The sequence below is a fragment of the Ylistrum balloti genome, unplaced genomic scaffold, assembly GCF_031769215.1.
Source record: "Ylistrum balloti isolate Yb309-2 unplaced genomic scaffold, AGI_CSIRO_Ybal_v1 Utg370998, whole genome shotgun sequence".
NCBI lineage: Eukaryota > Metazoa > Mollusca > Bivalvia > Pectinida > Pectinidae > Ylistrum > Ylistrum balloti.
The window spans coordinates 327,588-350,188 of NW_026782557.1; the positions used below are offsets into that span (position 1 = coordinate 327,588).

Genomic DNA, 22,601 nt, shown 5'->3' on the forward strand with positions numbered 1-22,601 from the left:
GTATAAATATCTTGGTATCTGTGGTAGTGATATCAAGCCATCAAGTGTTGATCATTTAAGATACAGGAGACATATCATTAGGCCTATATGATGATTGTCAGTGAAGAGGTATATATAAGCATAGTCAGTAACATAAAATATACCTTAAAGCCAAACGCCTTAAGTCACTGAATATTCTAAAGATTGTGTCTCACACTGGTTGGGGACCTGATAGAAAAGTTTTGCTAAGGCTTTATAGAGCTCTTAATAGATCGAAAATTAGACTACGGTTCCATTGTGTATGGATCTGCTAGACCTTCATATTTAAAATTATTAGACACTGTTTATCACCAGAGTCTGAGGCTTGCTCTCAGAGCTTTTAAGACTACACCTACAGCAAGCCTCTATGTAGAGGCTAATGAACCATCACTATATAGCCATCAAAATAAACTGGCTTTGCAATACACCTTTTCGCTAAAGTCGAATTGTTCAAATCCTGCTTTTTTTACAAAACACAAATATTGATATTGACCAAATTCAGTCATTTGGAACGATAGAAATTCCACCCTGGCTCCTGAATTCACCTGAAGTTGACTTTTCACTCCATGAAATGGTTCAATCCGACATTGACAGTTGCACCTTTCGTTCATCCTTCTCGAAATTGCAGTTAAAATATAAAACATTTCTACATTTATATACTGATGGTTCAAATGATAATGATAAGGTTGCTGCTGCCATGGATACAAAAGATGATGGTTCATACAACAATGTCGTCTACAACACAGGGTTCATACAACAATGTCATCTACAACACAGGGTTCATACAACAATGTCATCTGTAACACAGGGTTTATACAACAATGTCATCTGTAACACAGGGTTTATACAACAATGTCATCTGTAACACAGGGTTCATACAACAATGTCGTCTACAACACAGGGTTCATACAACAATGTCATCTACAACACAGGGTTCATACAACAATGTCATCTGTAACACAGGGTTTATACAACAATGTCATCTGTAACACAGGGTTCATACAACAATGTCATCTACAACACAGGGTTCATACAACAATGTCATCTGTAACACAGGGTTCATACAACAATGTTATCTGTAACACAGGGTTCATATAACAATGTCATCTACAACACAGGGTTCATACAACATCATCTGTAACACAGGGTTTATACAACAATGTCATCTGTAACACAGGGTTCATATAACAATGTCATCTACAACACAGGGTTCATATAACAATGTCATCTACAACACAGGGTTCATACAACAATGTCATCTGTAACACAGGGTTCATACAACAATGTCATCCATAACATGATGTCCTTCATCTATCCAATGAGGTGAGAGTACTCTATTCTGAGGAGGAAAATGTTTTTGAGGCAAGATGTCATCATACCTGATATGAAAAGTGAATTTTGTTGCATTGCTGTGTCAATTTCAAATATTTGCTTAATCAGAATAATACAGAAACATACTCAAATGTGGATTTTGAACCGTTTAGCTATAACCACAAAACATTAAGTAAAAACAGCTACACCAAATTCGTGCAAAAGTCTATAAAATAGTGTTTTTAGCTGACCTTGTCAGAAGGGCCAAGAGAGCTATTGGGAGGTCATTTGTCATCCATCATGCATCTGAAAATTTTTCTAAAAAATCCTACTAGTCATAAACTGAGGGGATTTTGACCAAATGTGGTCAGAAGCATCTATAAGGGATGGGAATTTTTTCTGTATAAATGGTGAGTCATGGCCCTCCAGGGCCGGAGGGGCAGGACCCAATAAGTAAAATAGAACAAATTATTTACAATCCTACTCCTTCTGTAGGAATGATTGGATTTTGTTCTAATTTTGGTGTGAATAATGTTTGGGTGAAGGAGAATCAATTTTGTAAAAATGGTGGATCTTGGCCCCCTTGGGGTGGGGCCGAAAGAGGATAGAGCAACTTTTATCAAAACCTTACTCCTCCTGTAGGAATGATTGGTTTTTGTCCTAATTTAGTCTGAATCATGTTTGTGAGAAGATGAATCAACATTTTTTTTAAAAAGTTGGATCGCGGCCCCCTGGGACAGAAGTGGCAGGGCCAAATTGGGGAAATAGAACAAATTCTTTTCAATCCTATTCCTTCTGTAGGAATGATTGGATTTTGTCCTAATTTGGTATGGGCTGGAGGGGCGGGGCCAAAGAGTGGAAATAGAACAAATCCTTGAAATCATACTCCTCCAGTACAAATGAATGGATATTTCCCAAATTTAGTCTGAAGTATTCTTGGGTCAAACAGAATCAGTTGTAAATAAATAGTAAATTCTGGCCCCCTAGGGTGGGAAGGGCGGAGCCCTTCTGGGGAAATACAATAAATTCCTTGAAATCATACTTCTCCATTAAGAATGATTGAACATCTTCAAAATTTGATCAAAAGTATTCTTGGGTGAAGGTTTGTGTAAGGATTAGTTCCCAGGGGCCTTTGGGGCAGGGCCTAAATGGGAAATGCCCAAATTTGGTTTGAAGTATCATTGGGTGAAGAGGATGCAATAATGTTGTCGAAGTTTATTCTGAAGCAATTTTTATTTAATAGTGAATCAGATCTCTGGTTGACCACAAGGATGGAACTAAATAGGGAAAATATATCGGAAATTAATTGTCATATTTGAAATTCTTTATCAAATGACCACATAGCTAAATTAGTCAGGTGAGCAATGCAGGCCCTTTGGGCCTTTTGTTAGACCTTTCAATGACCTTTTCTTCTCTGTCACATGGTTGACTGAAATTGACAGGAGACAATTTGAAGCATTTTGTAAAGCTGAACATATATAAACACAAGTATTTATAACTAACGTTTTTCTGACGTTGAAGAATTCCTAATGTAGCAAATTTGTATAGATTTGTTTTCATTATTATTTAATCAAACATACTTGATATTGGTAACTGGAAGTTGATAATATCAGAGTCCATGGTTAACTACATTGTAATATCACGCAGTCAACTACATTGTAATATCACACATGATCAAATACATTGTAATATTACACATGGTCAACTACATTGTAATATAACACACAGTCAACTACATTGTAATATAACACATGGTCAACTACATTGTAATATCACACATGGTCAACTACATTGTAATATTACACATGGTCAACAGCATTGTAATATAACACATCAACTACATTGTAATATAACACATGGTCAACTACATTGTAATATAACACATGGTCAACTACATTGTAATATAACACATGGTCAACTACATTGTAATATAACACATGGTCAACTACATTGTAATATCACACATGGTCAAATACATTGTAATATCACACATTGTTAACTACATTGTAATATAACACCTGGTCAACTACATTGTAATATCAGACATGGTCAACTACATTGTAATATAACACACAGTCAACTACTTTGTAATATAATGTTGAAGATGCAGGCTTTTTATGATTAAATGAGCATTATGATGAGGCATGATTGCTGAAATATGGATACATATTATTATCAATCGATCAACCTGAGTTTACCATAATTAGAGCATAAAATACACAAACAGGATACCTTTTTCCTGAATATTGTTAATGTATAAATGAGGACCATCAAAATACAGCGACTGATAAATGATAGCCATGTGACCTCTAACACTAATCAAGTGCACGGACCATGTGAGTTGAATCAGAAGGCTGGACAGAAGTACAGATGAACACATGCATGTGCAAATGAACAATTTGATAATGAACTGAAAACAAACACTCACAGATTACACTGTAATGCCACAATGACAAGAAAGCAATCAAGAGGACTCAAAGTTTGACATGGAAAAGAATAACTACAACATCTAATGACTGGTGTCATGTTAAATAAGAGGTTATACATCTTTTATTTTTCTCATCTCTTTAGTGAGTGATTTCCATTGATGTGATATATAAACATGTCACATAGTTTTCCATTTTAGCTCACCAGAGGTTCAAATACATGAAAAAAACTTGTTTCAAAAATATATAATGAAATTCATGATCCTACAAATAAGGCAACAATATGATGATACATAATATAAGGTATCAAGAGAACTAGTAGTACATATTTTAGTGTTGGAAATCCAATCCTTCTTAGGGTATATAGTTGGTCTGTTCAGCAGTATTCCTGTCCTTTTATGATGGACACAAGGGATGAGAGATTTGTGCTTACAGGACAATGATATAGTATTTCATTTCCTTTAACAAATACTGCATCTTGTTATAAGTTTGAGGTTCTCCACTCTACTTGGGAGTCAAACTCTCTCATTCTGCACCATTCTATATAATTGCTGCGGCCTCTAATCAAGCTGAGTCACAATCCAGTAACATGTCTGGTCAGGTTGAATGGATGTGTTTTACCTCTCAATTTGAACTACTCACGTATGTTAGTTAATATTTGTTCCATAATGATATAAGATATAACCAAATTCCATTCAATATCAGACATTAGCAATCTACCAATGCTCCAGAGAGAATTTCAGTGTAGTGACAGGTCAAACATTAAAAGGTATCCATGGGTACCTGACCTGATATAACTAAGATGCAATGATTATCCTCTAATTTATACATAATCTATGGAACAACAATTGTACTATGATTCACACAAATAACACTCTTGTTATTTATAATCATATTCCTTGCTTTTTCCTTCACTACATTCAAAAATGGGGCAAAGTCACAATTGGCCGGGTTGTGAGATGAGTGCAATGTTATATGGTATTTATAAGGTAGTTAAGGGTGTTTCCTTTGTTGAGTATGTAGAATTTTTGTTATAAGAGGCAAAGGCTGCCATCTTGGATTTTCCATGCCAGACTGTTGAAAATGACTAAGTTCAAAGCCCGGAAAATCAAGAAAAAACGTCCAGAATGAATCAATATTAATAAGAGGTGCACATCTTTAACATATATATATAAATATCCTACAAAGTTTCAAGCCTCTACATCAAAAACATTAGGAGGCGTTGATTCTACAAAACTGGTACCCCTTTTCCCTGCCAAACTGCAGAAAATAACTAAGTTCCAAAGCCAGGAAAATCCAGTAAAATGTCCAGAATCAATCCACAATAGGAGGTGCACATCTTCAACATATATATAAACAACCTACAAAGTTTTGAGCTTCTACGTCAAAAAAATAGGAGGATTTGATTCTACAAAACTGGTACCCCTTTTCCCCGCCCGCTCGCCCAACATTCACCATACTACAACCCGGATTTGCACTGTGTGCAACCCTGCCAATAAACAATTGCTGAATGTACATCACATATTTCCATTTGAAAGCCCTTTATCATAATATAACTTCTTTGTTTGCAAAGTTAAATAGTGCCACATTCTGTGGAACCAAACCATGGTGATAGGTCTTCCAGACCAAAGAAATGTTGTTTTGGTGATCCGCAACATCGCACTCTTGATTCCTGATGTATAGTCTCCTTACCCACACGATTTTCGTTCTCTCCACACCAGAACTTGCAGTGTAGCTCATATTGGAATGTTAGGTGACTCAGCTGGTTGCGGCCAAGGATTTTCTTTAAAGTGTCCTCCAGGAATTCTCTCACACTCACCAGCTCCCCAGCCTTAATCTTCTTCTCATTTTCTGTCTCCACATACTTGAACATGGTAACCTTAACAACTGAATTTTTGCAGTGGAGTATCATATGCCAGTGCAGCCCAACCATGAAGCAGCCAAATCCCTTTTGTAGTGGAACACCCTCCTGTGTCAGGTATGCTGCTATCTTATAATGACCTATGCAAGCAGCTAACAGCTTGTGGAATATAGTAAAAGGCAAAAACTCATAGACCAGACACAGCGTACGGGATTGGGCTACAGTGTTGACTTCTTTCAACACCAATTCTAGCCAATCAAAACTGGACTCCTTCAGGATGGTGGGTACAATATAGTACTGTGCCTTCTCATTGACTTTGATGTTGCTGAGTGATTTTGGTCGTGATATGAGGCCTAAGTTCTCCATGAGAGTGAGAAGAATAGCTTTGTGTTCTCTGAAGGAGTCCCCTCTCCATAAGGCATCCACCAGGGGCTGAAGGAGCTCAGCATTCACATGGTACATCTTCCACATGTTGTCCAAGTTTGTGCTGTCAAACTGGGTGAACTTGCTGTCTGTAATAAGACAACGGAAAGCGTACACTATCCACTGGGGGTCCAAAACCAATTTGCGGTTCATCATACCTTCTCCATCAATTTCTTCTTTGAAAAACATGATATTGCCTGTTTCATGTAAATACCTGCAAAAAAAGAGAGAAAGTTTTACATAAACAAGATCATGACAAGATAACATCCTATTTATGTTTAGTCTAATCTCTAGTAATATAGTACCTAGTAACCAAAGATAGCTAGCTAAGTAGCCAAAGATAGCTAGCTAGGTAACCAAAGATAGCTAGATAGGTAACCAAATATAGCTAGATAGGTAACCAAAGATAGCTAGCTAGGTAACCAAAGATAGCTAGCTAGGTAACCAAAGATAGCTAGATAGGTGACCAAAGATAGCTAGTTAACCAAAGATAGCTAGATAGGTGACCAAAGATAGCTAGCTAGGTAGCCAAAGATACCTAGATAGGTAACCAAAGATAGCTAGATAGGTAACCAAAGATAGCTAGCTAGGTAACAAAAGATAACTAGATAGGTAACCAAAGATAACTAGATAGGTAACAAAAGATAGCTGGATAGGTAACCAAAGATATCTAGCTAGGTAACCAAAGATAGCTAGATAGGTGACCAAAGATAGCTAGTTAACCAAAGATAGCTAGATAGGTAACCAAAGATAGCTAGATAGGTAAACAAAGATAGCTAGCTAGGTAGGTAACCAAAGATAGCTAGATAGGTAACCAAAGATAGCTAGCTAGGTAGCCAAAGATAGCTAGATAGGTAACCAAAGATAGCTAGCTAGGTAACCAAAGATAGCTAGCTAGGTAGGTAACCAAAGATAGCTAGATAGGTAGGTAACCAAAGATAGCTCGATAGGTAATCAAAGATAGCTAGATAGATAACCAAAGATAGCTAGATAGGTAACCAAAGATAGCTAGATAGGTAACCAAAGATAGCTAGATAGGTAACCAAAGATAGCTAGATAGGTAACCAAAGATAGCTAGATAGGTAACCAAAGATAGCTAGCTAGCTAGGTAACCAAAGATAGCTAGGTAGGTAACCAAAGATAGCTAGATAGGTAACCAAAGATAGCTAGATAGATAACCAAAGATAGTTAGATAGGTAACCAAAGATAGGTAGGTAACCAAAGATAGCTCGATAGGTAATCAAAGATAGCTAGATAGACAAGAGGCCAATGGGCCTTAACGGTCATCTGACAAAAAGCAAGCCAAACCTAGAAAGTGGGTTGAGGTCATTCATTTGAACAAACTTGGTAGCCTCTCCTCCAAGCATCTTACAGGCCCAATATCAGCACTCATGGACTTTTGCTTGTTGAGAAGAAGTCGTTTGTATATTTTAACATATTTGACCCCTGTGACCTTGAAAGTGGGTTGAGGTCATTCATTTGAATAAACTTGGTAGCCTTTCCTCCCAGCATGCTACAGACCCAATATCGGCACTCATAGACTTTTGCTTATTGAGATGAAGTCCTTTGTATATTTTAACATATTTGACCCCTGTGACCTTGAAAGTGGGCCAAGGTCATTCATTTGAACAAACTTTGTATGGCTCCATGCCAGCATGCTATGGGCCAACTATTAGCCCCCTAGGCCTTCTAGTATTTGAGAAGAAGTTGTTATTTAAAGATTTTGACATATTTGACCCCTGCGACCTTGAAAGTTGTTCAAGGTCATTCATTTAAATAAACTTGGTAGCCTTTCCTCCCAGCATGCTACAGACCCAATAGGCACTCATAGACCAAATTGAGATGAAGTCCTTTGTATATTTTAACATATTTGACCCCTGTGACCTTGAAAGTGGGCCAAGGTCATTCATTTGAACAAACTTTGTATGGCTCCATGCCAGCATGCTCTGGGCCAAGTATTAGCCCCCTAGGCCTTCTAGTATTTGAGAAGAAGTTATTTAAAGATTTTGACATATTTGACCCCTGTGACCTTGAAAGTTGTTCAAGGTCATTCATTTAAACAAACTTGGTAGCCCTTCATCCCAGCATGCCACAGGCCCAATATCTCCACTCTGAGACTTTTGGTTAATGAGAAGAAGTTGTTTAAAGATTTTAACATAGATAGACCCCTCTGACCTTTAAAGTGGGTCAAGGTCTAGATTTGTAACAAACTTGGTAGTCCTTCATCCCAGCATGTCACAGGCCCAATATCTACACTCTGAGCCTTTTGGTTAATGAGAAGAAGTTGTTTAAAGATATTAACATATTTGACCCCTGTGACCTTTAAAGTGGGTCAAGGTCATTCATTTGAACAAACTTGGTAGAGCTCCATGCCAGTATCCTCTGTGCCAAGTATTAGCCCCCTAGACCTTCTAGTATTTGAGAAGAAGTCGTTTGAATGAAAAGTTTACGGACGGCGCACGGCGCACGACGACGGACGAAGCATGATGACTATAGGTCATCGGACCCTTCGGGTCAGATGACCTAATAACCAAAGATAGCTAGATAGGTAACCAAAGATAGCTAGATAGATAACCAAAGATAGCTAGATAAATAACCAAAGATAGCTAGATAGATAACCAAAGATAGCTAGATAGGTAACCAAAGATAGCTAGATAGGTAACCAAAGATAGCTAGATAGGTAACCAAAGATAGCTAGATAGGTAACCAAAGATAGCTAGCTAGGTAGCCAAAGATAGCTAGATAGGTAACCAAAGATAGCTAGATAGGTAACCAAAGATAGCTAGATAGGTAACCAAAGATAGCTAGATAGATAACCAAAGATAGTTAGATAGGTAACCAAAGATAGGTAGGTAACCAAAGATAGCTCAATAGGTAATCAAAGATAGCTAAATAGATAACCAAAGATAGCTAGATAGGTAACCAAAGATAGCTAGCTAGGTAACCAAAGATAGCTAGATAGGTAACCAAAGATAGCTAGATAGGTAACCAAAGATAGCTAGATAGGTAACCAAAGATAGCTAGCTAGGTAACCAAAGATAGCTAGATAGGTAACCAAAGATAGCTAGATAGGTAACCAAAGATAGCTAGATAGGTAACCAAAGATAGCTAGATAGATAACCAAAGATAGCTAGATAGGTAACCAAAGATAGCTAGATAGGTAACCAAAGATAGCTAGATAGATAACCAAAGATAGCTAGATAGGTAACCAAAGATAGCTAGCTAGGTAACCAAAGATAGCTAGCTAGGTAGCCAAAGATAGCTAGATAGGTAACCAAAGATAGCTAGATAGGTAACCAAAGATAGCTAGCTAGGTAACCAAAGATAGCTAGATAGGTAACCAAAGATAGCTAGATAGGTAACCAAAGATAGCTAGATAGGTAACCAAAGATAGCTAGCTCGGTAGCCAAAGATAGCTAGATAGGTAACCAAAGATAGCTAGATAGGTAACCAAAGATAGCTAGTAACCAAAGATATAGGTAACCAAAGATAGCTAGATAGGTAACCAAAGATAGCTAGATAGGTAACCAAAGATAGCAAAGATAGCTAATAGGTAACCAAAGATAACTAGATAGGTAACCAAAGATAGCTAGATAGGTAACCAAAGATAGCTAGATAGGTAACCAAAGATAGCTAGATAGGTAACCAAAGATAGCTAGATAGGTAACCAAAGATAGATAGGTAACCAAAGATAGCTAGATAGGTAACCAAAGATAGCTAGCTAGCTAGGTAACCAAAGATAGCTAGCTAGGTAACCAAAGATAGCTAGATAGGTAACCAAAGATAGCTAGAATAGGTAACCAAAGATAGCTAGCTAGGTAACCAAAGATAGCTAGATAGGTAACCAAAGATAGCTAGCTAGGTAACCAAAGATAGCTAGATAGGTAACCAAAGATAGCTAGCTAGGTAGGTAACCAAAGATAGCTAGATAGATAACCAAAGATAGCTAGATAGGTAACCAAAGATAGCTAGATAGGTAACCAAAGATAGCTAGATAGGTAACCAAAGATAGCTCGATAGGTAATCAAAGATAGCTAGATAGATAACCAAAGATAGCTAAATAGGTAACCAAAGATAGCTAGATAGATAACCAAAGATAGCTAGATAGGTAACCAAAGATAGCTCGATAGGTAATCAAAGATAGCTAGATAGATAACCAAAGATAGCTAGATAGGTAACCAAAGATAGCTAGCTAGGTAGGTAACCAAAGATAGCTAGATAGGTAACCAAAGATAGCTAGATAGGTAACCAAAGATAGCTAGATAGGTAACCAAAGATAGCTAGATAGGTAACCAAAGATAGCTAGATAGGTAACCAAAGATAGCTCGATAGGTAATCAAAGATAGCTAGATAGATAACCAAAGATAGCTAAATAGGTAACCTAAGGTAGTTAGATAGGTAACCAAAGATAGCTAGATAGGTAACCAAAGATAGCTCGATAGATAGCTAGATAGGTAACCAAAGATAGCTAGATAGATAACCAAAGATAGTTAGATAGGTAACCAAAGATAGTTAGGTAACCAAAGATAGCCAGATAGGTAACCAAAGATAGCTAGATAGGTAACCAAATATAGCTAGATAGGTAACCAAAGATAGCTAGATAGGTAGGTAACCAAAGATAGCTAGATAGGTAACCAAAGATAGCTAGATAGGTAACCAAAGATAGCTAGATAGGTAACCAAAGATAGCTAACTAGGTAACCAAAGGTAGCTAGATAGGTAACCAAAGATAGCTAGCTAGGTAACCAAAGATAGCCAGATAGGTAACCAAAGATAGCTAGATAGGTAACCAAAGATAGCTAGATAGGTAACCAAAGATAGCTAGCTAGGTAACCAAAGATAGCTAGATAGGTAACCAAAGATAGCTCGATAGGTAACCAAAGATAGCCAGATAGGTAACCAAAGATAGCTAGATAGGTAACCAAAGATAGCTAGATAGGTAACCAAAGATAGCTAGATAGGTAACCAAAGATAGCTAGCTAGCTAGGTAACCAAAGATAGCTAGATAGGTAGGTAACCAAAGATAGCTCGATAGGTAATCAAAGATAACTAGATAGGTAACCAAAGATAGCTAGATAGGTAACCAAAGATAGCTAGATAGGTAACCAAAGATAGCTAGATAGGTAACCAAAGATAGCTAGATAGGTAACCAAAGATAGCTAGCTAGGTAGGTAACCAAAGATAGCTAGATAGGTAACCAAAGATAGCTAGCTAGGTAACCAAAGATAGCTAGATAGGTAACCAAAGATAGCTAGATAGGTAACCAAAGATAGCTAGATAGGTAACCAAAGATAGCTAGATAGGTAACCAAAGGTAGGTAACCAAAGATAGATAGTAACCAAAGATAGATAGGTAACCAAAGATAGCTAGATAGGTAACCAAAGATAACCAAAGATAGCTAGATAGATAACCAAAGATAGCTAAATAGGTAACCAAAGATAGCTAGATAGATAACCAAAGATAGCTAGATAGGTAACCAAAGATAGCTAGCTAGGTAACCAAAGATAGCTAGCTAGGTAACCAAAGATAGCTAGCTAGGTAACCAAAGATAGCTAGCTAGGTAGGTAACCAAAGATAGCTAGATAGGTAACCAAAGATAGCTCGATAGGTAATCAAAGATAGCTAGATAGATAACCAAAGATAGCTAGATAGGTAACCAAAGATAGCTAGCTAGGTAGCCAAAGATAGCTAGGTAGGTAACCAAAGATAGCTAGCTAGGTAACCAAAGATAGCTAGCTAGGTAACCAAAGATAGCTAGATAGGTAACCAAAGATAGCTAGCTAGGTAGCCAAAGATAGCTAGCTAGGTAACCAAAGATAGCTAGATAGGTAACCAAAGATAGCTAGATAGGTAACCAAAGATAGCTAGCTAGGTAACCAAAGATAGCTAGCTAGGTAACCAAAGATAGCTAGCTAGGTAACCAAAGATAGCTAGATAGGTAACCAAAGATAGCTAGCTAGGTAACCAAAGATAGCTAGATAGGTTACCAAAGAACAAAGGAACAAAGGAAAATAGTTTAAACTGATATGAAATTATTAAATTGAACATTTGCTCAAGAAAAAATTTGAAGTAATACACTTACTCCAGAAACAATTCAATCTCCTTGGTGTTCTCGATTGGTGATTCCAACTTTCCATCCAGTTTTGTTACTTCTTCGAAGGTCATTATCTTTTGACCTTGACCTTTAAGTTTCATCAGTTCCCTTTCTAGTGACAGCCATTTTGCAGGTAAAGCCCGCTGCCATTGTGATTGGTATGGAGCAGCCTTGATAATATCTTCCCAGAGGTCAGGGAGCCAGGGAAGATTGGGATTACTATTATCAACAGGACAGTAGCCCTGGATGTGGTTTTTAATCTTCTGCAGTTCTGGTGGCTTGAGAAGTATTGAACACATGTCAAAAAATACAACCTTCTTAGCATCGTCATCCTGTAAATTGTAAAGTAGACAATGATTAAGGAATAATATCTTAAAAACATCTGGATCATAATCATCAATTTTACCAAGTTCAGAGGACACTTGCATCCATGTTTTAGTGTATGAACTTTGATTGGTATGTAGTAATTAGGAATTATACCAAGAACTTTAGCAATGTCAACATAACACAGAGGTAAATTGTGCATATCATTGACTGCCACACAAATTCATAAAGATTCTATCCACTTTTGAACTAAATTGATTTCTGCTTAAAAATGTAGTTTTCCAATACTTTTGATTCTACACTAGTAGGATGTTGAGAAGATTTTAAAATATGTATCAATCTGGCCCATTTTGGCTACACCTATCAACCCTTTGGAGTCAGCTAGGTTTGAGATGTACATATCATGAATCTGTCATTATCTGTACTAAAAATTCTGTCCAAGTTTGAATTATTTACAATGTAAAATAAACAAATGATACTGAATACATTACAGTAAACTTCAACCAAAGGAGATAATGTGAGAACCTAAAGTCATGAAATTTGTAATTTTGGTAAATCACATAAAATTCCTTCTATCCATCTGTGTGTTGGGAAGAAGATTTGAAATTAGAGTCAATTTGTCCCTTTTGGCCCTGCCAATCAGCCCCTGGGGGTTAGGCAGGATCGATAAGTGTATACCATCAGTCCACTTGATGCTGTATGAGGTTTTCATCAAGTTTGTCATCCCTAATTCAATTAAGTGATGATATGGAAAACAAACTAAAACACTGACATGTTAGAAAAGACCTGGCTTTGTGTCTGACATTTAAGGGTAAATTTAACCATTCTAATTAGATTGTCAGTATATGTAAAGATGTAAAATATGACCTTGACCTTTTGACAGTGACCTTGAACATTGGCCAGTTGACTACTGGTGTTATTCTGATAAACGTTGCTTCTCCCATCGTTGATACCAGGCCCTTAAGATGGTGATAAATATCTAAAGTAGTAAGTGATCTTCACAGCCTTCATTATTGACCTTTTGACCCCAAACTCAATACCAGTATCTATTACTTCATGAGCTAACATTGGAATAAGTTTTAACAAAATCCATCAATCCTTTCTGAACTTATCATCAGGAAAACAAAATTTGATGACAAAAGTCTATTTCCAGTAATATTAACCAGACAGATGGATGGACAGACAAACAGATTGACAGACAGACAGTTTTACTGGCACTGGACTATTAAAAAAATACCAAACTACATTTTTTATTTTCAAACATTTATGAGGTTAAGCTTGCTGCTCCTCAGTAGCTCCTTGCCTTTGAATCAGTTTAAATTGAAATAAACAGAAATGACTGAATGTTCAGTTTATATACCATTCCTTCCAATTTGTCCATGTGTGTGCCCACCAGAATGATGGGAGGTAACTCAACCGTCTCCGTATTTTGCCTTGTGGACAATGTACCAATAGAATGAAGCCAGAACCTGGCACGCTCTGAAATAAACAAGAAGGCCATGGCCCTTAATAGTCTTCTGACAATCCATGAATGGATTAACAAACGATAGAATTCACTGATGCTGGTCTAACAAATCGGATGAATTCTAATTTTAAACATTCCTTAAAGTATCAGAAATTCATAAATGCTAATTTCTGTACATGAAAAAAAAGTGATCATGTTACAAAATGGCTACTATGGTTGAAGTTTTGATCAGGCTAAAAAATAACATATCATCTATTTCTTTTCCTCAAGAAATCAAACTCCAAATAATTTTGTCAATGGTGTGAATGAAATTTGTGAAGTAGTTAAGACTATGTGTTCAAGATGAAATATATGTTGGATTTTGGACCAAAGAGAAAAAATTAAGATTTGATCAGTACAATCTCAGGATCAAGTTATGTACTTTTGATATCACTGCCTCTCCCTAATAATGTTTCAGGCCAAATTTGGTAGAACATTACCCAGGCATTAAGAAGGAGTAAAATGTTGTCTAACTTCATCATTAGGACCCTCGTTCCTAAGTCCCTAGGGGTCAAATTAACTTCCTGAATTTAATCATTAATTGCCTACCTCTGCTGATATTTCAAACAAAATTTGAATTAAATCCATTTCAGCATTAAGGAAGAGTAGTATTTTGAAGCAAAATATAAAAGGTTGAATCAACTTTCTGAATTTATGACATGATAACCCACCTGCAACAATGTTTCAGATCAAATTTGGTTGAAATCTACCAAGGCATTAAGAAGAAGTGGCATTTTGAAAACAAAACATCATCTAACTTCCCCTTTTGGAGGCCCATCCCAAAGCCCTAGGGGTCAAATCAACTTTCTGAATTCAAGAAATGATTCTCCCTCCTCAATGATGTTTCAGACCAAATTTGGTTGAAATCAATTTAAATATTTAGGAAAAGAAGCAGTTTGAAGCAAAATGTTGACGAACTTTCCTATTTTGGGCCCACCCCTAAGTCCCAAGTGGTCAAAAATTCAACTTTTTGAATTCAAGAATTAATTGCCCACCTCTACTAATGTTTCAGAGAAAATTTGAATGAAATTGTTTCAAGCATTATGAAAGTGTAGTAGATATTTAACATGTAATTTAACCTTTTCTTGATACTGTGCTATATATAAATATAATCATGTAATGATACCCAATCTTCAAGGGTTTTTTTCTTATTATGGTATCTCAAATAGCCTCTCTTTTATAGAAAAGGAAATTGATATACTATGAAATATCAAATGTCTGCCAGGATTGTTTTTAAATTCCTTTTATGAAAGAAAAATTATCTATATCTACACAGCTGGATTTAAGACCAAAATCACACTTTGGGCCATTAATCCTATCAACTTTAAATGATGGCTCATGTAATCAAAAGATATATGAAAAACTCAGATAAACACTGTTAATATACATTTTTCTTTACACACCAAGCAATCACTTGCATCATAATATCCTGTCTTCCCTAAGTACCTGCCTCCATACAATTCAGTAAATACCCATAACAATTTCTTCACTTACCAAATTCTGCTTTCTTCTTATAACCAAAAACACAGAGGTGATCAGTTTAATTTAGTTATAACATTTTCTAACCACAAAACACTTACCAAATTCTGCTTTCTTCTTGATCACATCACAATGGCAGTCACTGACATTGAAACAGACGATGTAGACAGCATCTTTACTGAGGAAGATATGGTGAGAATCATAGAACACCTTCTGCCCTCCAAAATCCCAGACAGATAAATAAGCCTTTTCCTCGCCCTCCTCCTCGCCTTCAGACTTCTGTATCACATTTACCATGTCATTCCTAAAGAAGTTGGTGATCTTGCGCTCTCGTGGCTTGCCTGTGTTATTCCACGTACTACTTATGTTGGGTTTGGGATATCTGTATTTGTTGATGTAACTCTCATCACTAGAATATGATCTCTGGTCCTGAAGTTCTTCATCTACAATGCTTTGACACCACTGCTTTTCGGTAGTCATATCACTAGTCTCAGAAGTAAGGGGCATGCTTTCTAGAACATCTTCAAAACAAAAACAAAAACATCCCTTTACATTTATACAAATCCTAGTGGAGAAATTGATACAAAAATGATCCCTGTTGCATTAGCGCTTTGTTGTCAGTGTAATAACATCCATCACAAAACTACCCTGTTATCAGTGTTATAACATCCATCACATAACTACCCTGTCAACAGTGTAATAACATCCATCACATAACTACCCTGTTACCAGTGTAATAACACCCATTACATAACCACCCTGTTATTAGTGTAATAACACCCATTACATAACTACCTTGTTATCAGTGTAATAACATCCATCACATAACTACCCTGTTAACAGTGTAATAACATCCATTATATAACTACCCTGTTATCATTGTAATAACATCCATCACATAACTACCCTGTTATCATTGTAATAAATCCATCACATAACTACCCTGTTAACAGTGTAAATATACCCATCACATAACTACCCTGTTATCAGTGTAATAACACCCATCATATAACTACCCTGTTATCATTGTAATAACATCCATTACATAACTACCCTGTTATCAGTGTAATAACACCTATTACATAATTATCCTGTTATCAGTGTAATAACACCCATCTCATAACTACCCTGTTATCATTGTAATAACATCCATCACATAACTACCCTGTTATCATTGTAATAACATCCATCACATAACTATCCTGTTAACAGTGTTATGTGACACAGTACATACCTAGTCCCTTATCAGTGTTATCGAGAGAGTGTGAATATCGCTAAATTAGATTTTGAATATGTCTAATAAAATGCTGTTTTGTGATTGTTATCTGAAGTTTGCGATGAACAGAATCTTGCATTTGTTTCCATTTCAAATTCGCTGTACCTTGTTTTGGACTCTCAGCGCCTGCAATGCTCCCCAAACTTCTCAGGTCAGGATGTTGATCAGAATCCACTACTACATTTTCTCCAATCATGTCATTCTCATGTTTAAAACTAGCCACAACTTTGGCAAGTCGGAGACAAGCTGCCTCCTCCTGGCGATCAGGAGGGAGGGGTGTCTGTTTTTTACTTTTCATGTTGATAAGGTAGCGATGGATATATATGTCGATACCGTTAGTACTTTCCAAGTTTTCTGGGATGATTATTTTCATGAGATGATGACAGAGAGTAGTTTTGCCCACTCCTTCATGCCCAACCACCATCAGACGAAGATTGGTGAGTGTTTCCTGTCCTTTCTCCAATGCTGCAAAGTAAAGGTCCACTTTCTCCTTGTCCATTTCCCAGATTTCATTTGGGACCTCTGTTAAATAAAAATATCATGTTAGTTCTATGTTAACAGTTATCATGTAATGGTTGCCTCAATTTCATTAAATTTACTCCTTTCTATTACTAAAAATGTAATGAAGTAAATAGCAGTCTCGGTATATAACCAATTCAACAGATTCGCTAGAAATGTCCACAAGGTAACAACTTGTTAGGGCACTAATATTTTACACAGTATGTCATAGTCTTGCATGTGTGTATGTTTCAATTTGGGTACATTACCTAAACGTCGCACAGCACAGTCTGGTTCAACAGAACCCGCATTCTTCCCATTACTCTTCACATGTGTCTGTCGTAATTTTCCTTTTAAAATGATCCGGTAGCTGTAGAAAAAAGAAATCCAAACTATAATGTAGACTAATTGTGTTGTAATAGAACTCAATTAACATTTCAGGGACTCAATCTGGGGATTATAATGTAGACTAATTGTGTTGTAATAGAACTCAATTATCATTTCAGGGACTCAATCTGGGGATTATAATGTATACTAATTGTGTTGTAATAGAACTCAATTAACATTTCAGGGACTCAATCTGGGGATTATAATGTAGACTAATTGTGTTGTAATAGAACTCAATTAACATTTCAGGGACTCAATCTGGGGATTATAATGTATACTAATTGTGTTGTAATAGAACTCAATTAACATTTCAGGGACTCAATCTGGGGATTATAGTGTAGACTAATTGTGTTGTAATAGAACTCAATTAACATTTCAGGGACTCAATCTGGGGATTATAATGTAGACTAATTGTGTTGTAATAGAACTCAATTAACATTTCAGGGACTCAATCTGGGGATTATAATGTAGACTAATTGTGTTGTAATAGAACTCAATTAACATTTCAGGGACTCAATCTGGGGATTATAATGTAGACTAATTGTGTTGTAATAGAACTCAATTAACATTTCAGGGACTCAATCTGGGGATTATAATGTAGACTAATTGTGTTGTAATAGAACTCAATTAACATTTCAGGGACTCAATCTGGGGATTATAATGTAGACTAATTGTGTTGTAATAGAACTCAATTAACATTTCAGGGACTCAATCTGGGGATTATAATGTAGACTAATTGTGTTGTAATAGAACTCAATTAACATTTCAGGGACTCAATCTGGGGATTATAATGTATACTAATTGTGTTGTAATAGAACTCAATTAACATTTCAGGGACTCAATCTGGGGATTATAATGTAGACTAATTGTGTTGTAATAGAACTCAATTAACATTTCAGGGACTCAATCTGGGGATTATAATGTATACTAATTGTGTTGTAATAGAACTCAATTAACATTTCAGGGACTCAATCTGGGGATTATAATGTATACTAATTGTGTTGTAATAGAACTCAATTAACATTTCAGGGACTCAATCTGGGGATTATAATGTATACTAATTGTGTTGTAATAGAACTCAATTAACATTTCAGGGACTCAATCTGGGGATTATAATGTATACTAATTGTGTTGTAATAGAACTCAATTAACATTTCAGGGACTCAATCTGGGGATTATAATGTATACTAATTGTGTTGTAATAGAACTCAATTAACATTTCAGGGACTCAATCTGGGGATTATAATGTATACTAATTGTGTTGTAATAGAACTCAATGAACATTTCAGGGACTCAATCTGGGGATTATAGGAACCCTGATATATGATTAGAGTTAGAGTGAAAATAAATAAATAAAAAAGAGGAAATATATATATATGGTATTAAATAGATGTTTCATCAAAAACAAGTTTCATCAAAAAACAAACAATAACATACTGACATATGTCAGACTAGCCATTACTAAACCAAGTACTGACACATCAAAAAGGGCCTGCAAAGTGTTTGACTTTACATCACAGCCCTGACACAACAAACAATAAATGTATGTTCGATGTCGAATGTCTGCTCAAAACAGGGTGAAACAGGACTCATCAGTAAACAAGATCTGTCTCAACTGCCTCAATGGGAATATTCTGAGGCCATGCCGGCCATCCAATGCAAGCCATAGGGTCAAGTAATGGTAAGGGACAGACCTACGAAGTGATGCATCACTAAGTAGCCTGCCTAATGTATGACAAGCAGATCAATGTCACAACACTGCTGTGCACAAGATTTTACCATTTTCTGTTTTCCCCTGAAGACATCATCACACAATACAATAATGCTATGTTTAATGTAGGACCACGTGCACTATAACCTAGACAATTGTTTGACCGAATTTAAATGTTTTTGATAAAGGCGTTCTCAAGATATAAAAAGTAATGTCATCCTTCATTTCTTTATCTCTTGAGTATATGTAAGCTATGTTCATTCTGAAGAAGTCTTTCCAATCACTAAAACATGAAATATGCAAAAGAAAATGCAAAAAGTACATTTTTGGGAATTTGCAAATAACAAAAATATCCCAATATATTGTAGTTTATTAATATACCTAGACGTATCGTCACTAATAACAAATTGTACCAACCTGTTAGATTTTTCTTGTGTGCCTAGACTACGTATCACTAATCACAAATTGTACCAACCTGTTAGATTTTCCTTGTGTGCCTAGACTACGTATCACTAATCACAAATTGTACCAACCTGTTAGATTTTCCTTGTGTGCCTAGACTACGTATCACTAATCACAAATTGTACCAACCTGTTAGATTTTCCTTGTGTGCCTAGACTACGTATCACTAATCACAAATTGTACCTAACCTTGTGTGCCTAGACTACGTATCACTAATCACAAATTGTTAGATTTTCCTTGTGTGCCTAGACTATGTATCACTAATCACAAATTGTACCAACCTGTTAGATTTTCCTTGTGTGCCTAGACTACGTATCACTAATCACAAATTGTACCAACCTGTTAGATTTTCCTTGTGTGCCTAGACTACGTATCACTAATCACAAATTGTACCAACCTGTTAGATTTTTCTTGAGTGTCAATTCTGATTAATGTTGTTTTATTATTCTTCTGAAATTTTTCCTCGATCTTTTGACTGATATCATCAGAATATGACTGCCAGGTGCCTCCAGGGGGCTGAAACTGCCAGGAGACAGACTTGTGGGTAAATACTGGCACAGAAGAGCTCAAACTCTCTGGAGATGGTGTACCTGTGGTAGAAATATACACATAAAGTATACTGTGTATTGTTAATTAACACTGATATATCAAAAGCATTAAAGCTCTTTCTCTAGCCATTGTTATATATTAATATAAATATTTTTAAATATAAAAAAAAAAAAATTCAATCACGGATGGTGAACATTAAGTAGAATCTTTCTTCAATACCCACCAGAAATACATCAGTTACCCACTTTGATCTACAATGATATCAACAGGTACAACTTTGGACCAAGCTATATCATTAAAATGCATGGTTATTTTAATTTCCCTATTGTAAATTTTCCATTTTGGATAGCACATTCCCTGCATGTTGTTTACATGTTGCAGATATTTTGATAATTAAGTGTCAGTTCCTACCGATAACACAACATTTTATCTCCTTTCTCTCTGTTTTCGCTTTCATGAAATTTGAAAACTCTTATGAAGAAATAGAGTGATAATGTTTATCTGCCAAAGTGAAAATGGCCATCCCTCAGCCATTTTGTTTTTCTGATCTGTCCCAAAATGAAAAAGGGCACAATTAGGAATCAAGGGAAATACTTGTACAAAATTTAAGAGATATCCATTGAGAACAATTCCTAAAAAATACTGATAACAAACTCTAACTATCAAAATCCAAGATGGCCTCCTGTCAACCATTTTGTTTCTCTGATCAGTCCCACAATCAATGGGCACAACAAGGAGAAAATTTATGTGAAATTCAATAAAGATCAATCCTTATAGGACCCCACTCCTCCAAACCCAGGAGACCTACCATTTATACAAAGCTGATCCCTCTTCACCCAAGAATGCTTCTAACTAAATTTAAGCAAAATCCAATTGTTCCTACAGGAGGAGTAGAATTTGAAAGAATTTGCTCTATTTCCTCTATTGGGCTTTGTCCCTCCCAGTCCAGGCAGGCAAGACCCATTTGTACAAATTGTTGATGGAAGGACAGACAATTGATGCTGCGATATATCAGTAGCTCACTTGGTCCTTTGGCTATAATCACTGATTACAAATATCATATATCTACGGTAGGAGGCCATGCCCCTCACCTTCATGAAGGCAAAAACTAACATTAAAACACGAGATCCCAGAGAGAAGGAGAATTTTAAATTGATTCCTCTATTTCTTCTAATGAGCCCTGCCCCAGGGGGTCAGACCCGTCAGTTGTACCAAATTGAATCCCCTTGACCCAGTGATGCTTGAAACTGAATTTGACCAAACTCATGCTTTCCTTGAGAAGATGTAGCATTTTGAAGTGATCCCTCTATTTCACCTTTTGAACTCCATCCTTTTTTTCCTCAAAGGGTCATATAAACAATTCATATAAAATTTGTTAGACTAAATCTGGACAAAATCCAATCATTCTTACAGAGAAGGATTTTAAAGAACTTCCCCTTTTAGGTCCTGCCTCTTAGGCCCCCTGGGAGAAGAGACTCACTATATCTATAATAAAAAATCAACATCCTAAAGGATACTTCAGACCAAATTTTGTCAACGTTGTAGTATTTTTTAGGAAATAAGCTGATAGAAAACAGAAGTTGTGTTAGGGTATAAGTTTATTTTGGTCAAGGTTGGCTGAGAAAAAAGATGTCACAAAATACAAACCTGCCAAATTTGAGTCAGAAATCTCAGTTCTTTGTTCAACCGCAAGATTCTTAATTTCTCCACCTGCCTTCAAGTCACCTGCAGGGATAGAGGATTCTGAAGTCCCAGGGAATAAATCATCGTCTTTGACTTCAGTCCCAAGAGATTTGAATATATCCTTGCTACTTTCTGGACTTCCAACCAATCCTTGCATGGATGTGTCTGAAGATCGTGTAATCTGATTTGTAGGAGGTTCTAGCACACTAAAATCTGGTGGCTGAATGGTAGGATCGAAAAATTCAGGTTCAGGGGCACCATAGGTTGCAGATTGCTGAGTAGGGTGGATAGGCATCAGTTCAGGTGCATTAGAGGGCATGGATTGATGGGTAGGATGTAAGGGATGGGTTTCTGAAGGTATTGATCTATGTGAAGGTTCAAGAAAATGAGAGTCACGAGTTGAAGGAGGATGAAGTTGAGGATAATGAGGTGTAGGAGGGATAGAAGGAGTTCCAGAAGATGAGGACCAGGTTGATGGGGTGCCAGTACTCTCCTCTGGGTGCCTAGAATTGTAAAAACAAAAATATATGAAATACATAATGTTAATACATTTGGCCTTGCCTAAAAGTATCTGAAGAATGATATATCTAAATATA

The 22,601-nt window shown here is 36.4% G+C and overlaps 1 protein-coding gene across 1 annotated transcript in view; it reads right to left on the reverse strand.

Annotated features, from left to right (window-relative positions):
- Nucleotides 1-3,851: 3,851 nt before the first annotated feature.
- Nucleotides 3,852-22,601, reverse strand: part of LOC132559928 (uncharacterized) — a 55,786-nt gene continuing 37,036 nt past the window's right edge. Inside the window, exons 16-23 of the mRNA XM_060224560.1 lie at nt 21,970-22,508; nt 20,171-20,363; nt 17,483-17,583; nt 16,821-17,237; nt 15,541-15,960; nt 13,817-13,935; nt 12,121-12,464; nt 3,852-6,253 (exon numbers count right to left, since the gene is read on the reverse strand). Coding sequence (XP_060080543.1) covers nt 5,329-6,253; nt 12,121-12,464; nt 13,817-13,935; nt 15,541-15,960; nt 16,821-17,237; nt 17,483-17,583; nt 20,171-20,363; nt 21,970-22,508 — 3,058 coding nt within the window. The 3' untranslated portion in view covers nt 3,852-5,328. The remainder of the gene's footprint in view (nt 6,254-12,120; nt 12,465-13,816; nt 13,936-15,540; nt 15,961-16,820; nt 17,238-17,482; nt 17,584-20,170; nt 20,364-21,969; nt 22,509-22,601) is intronic.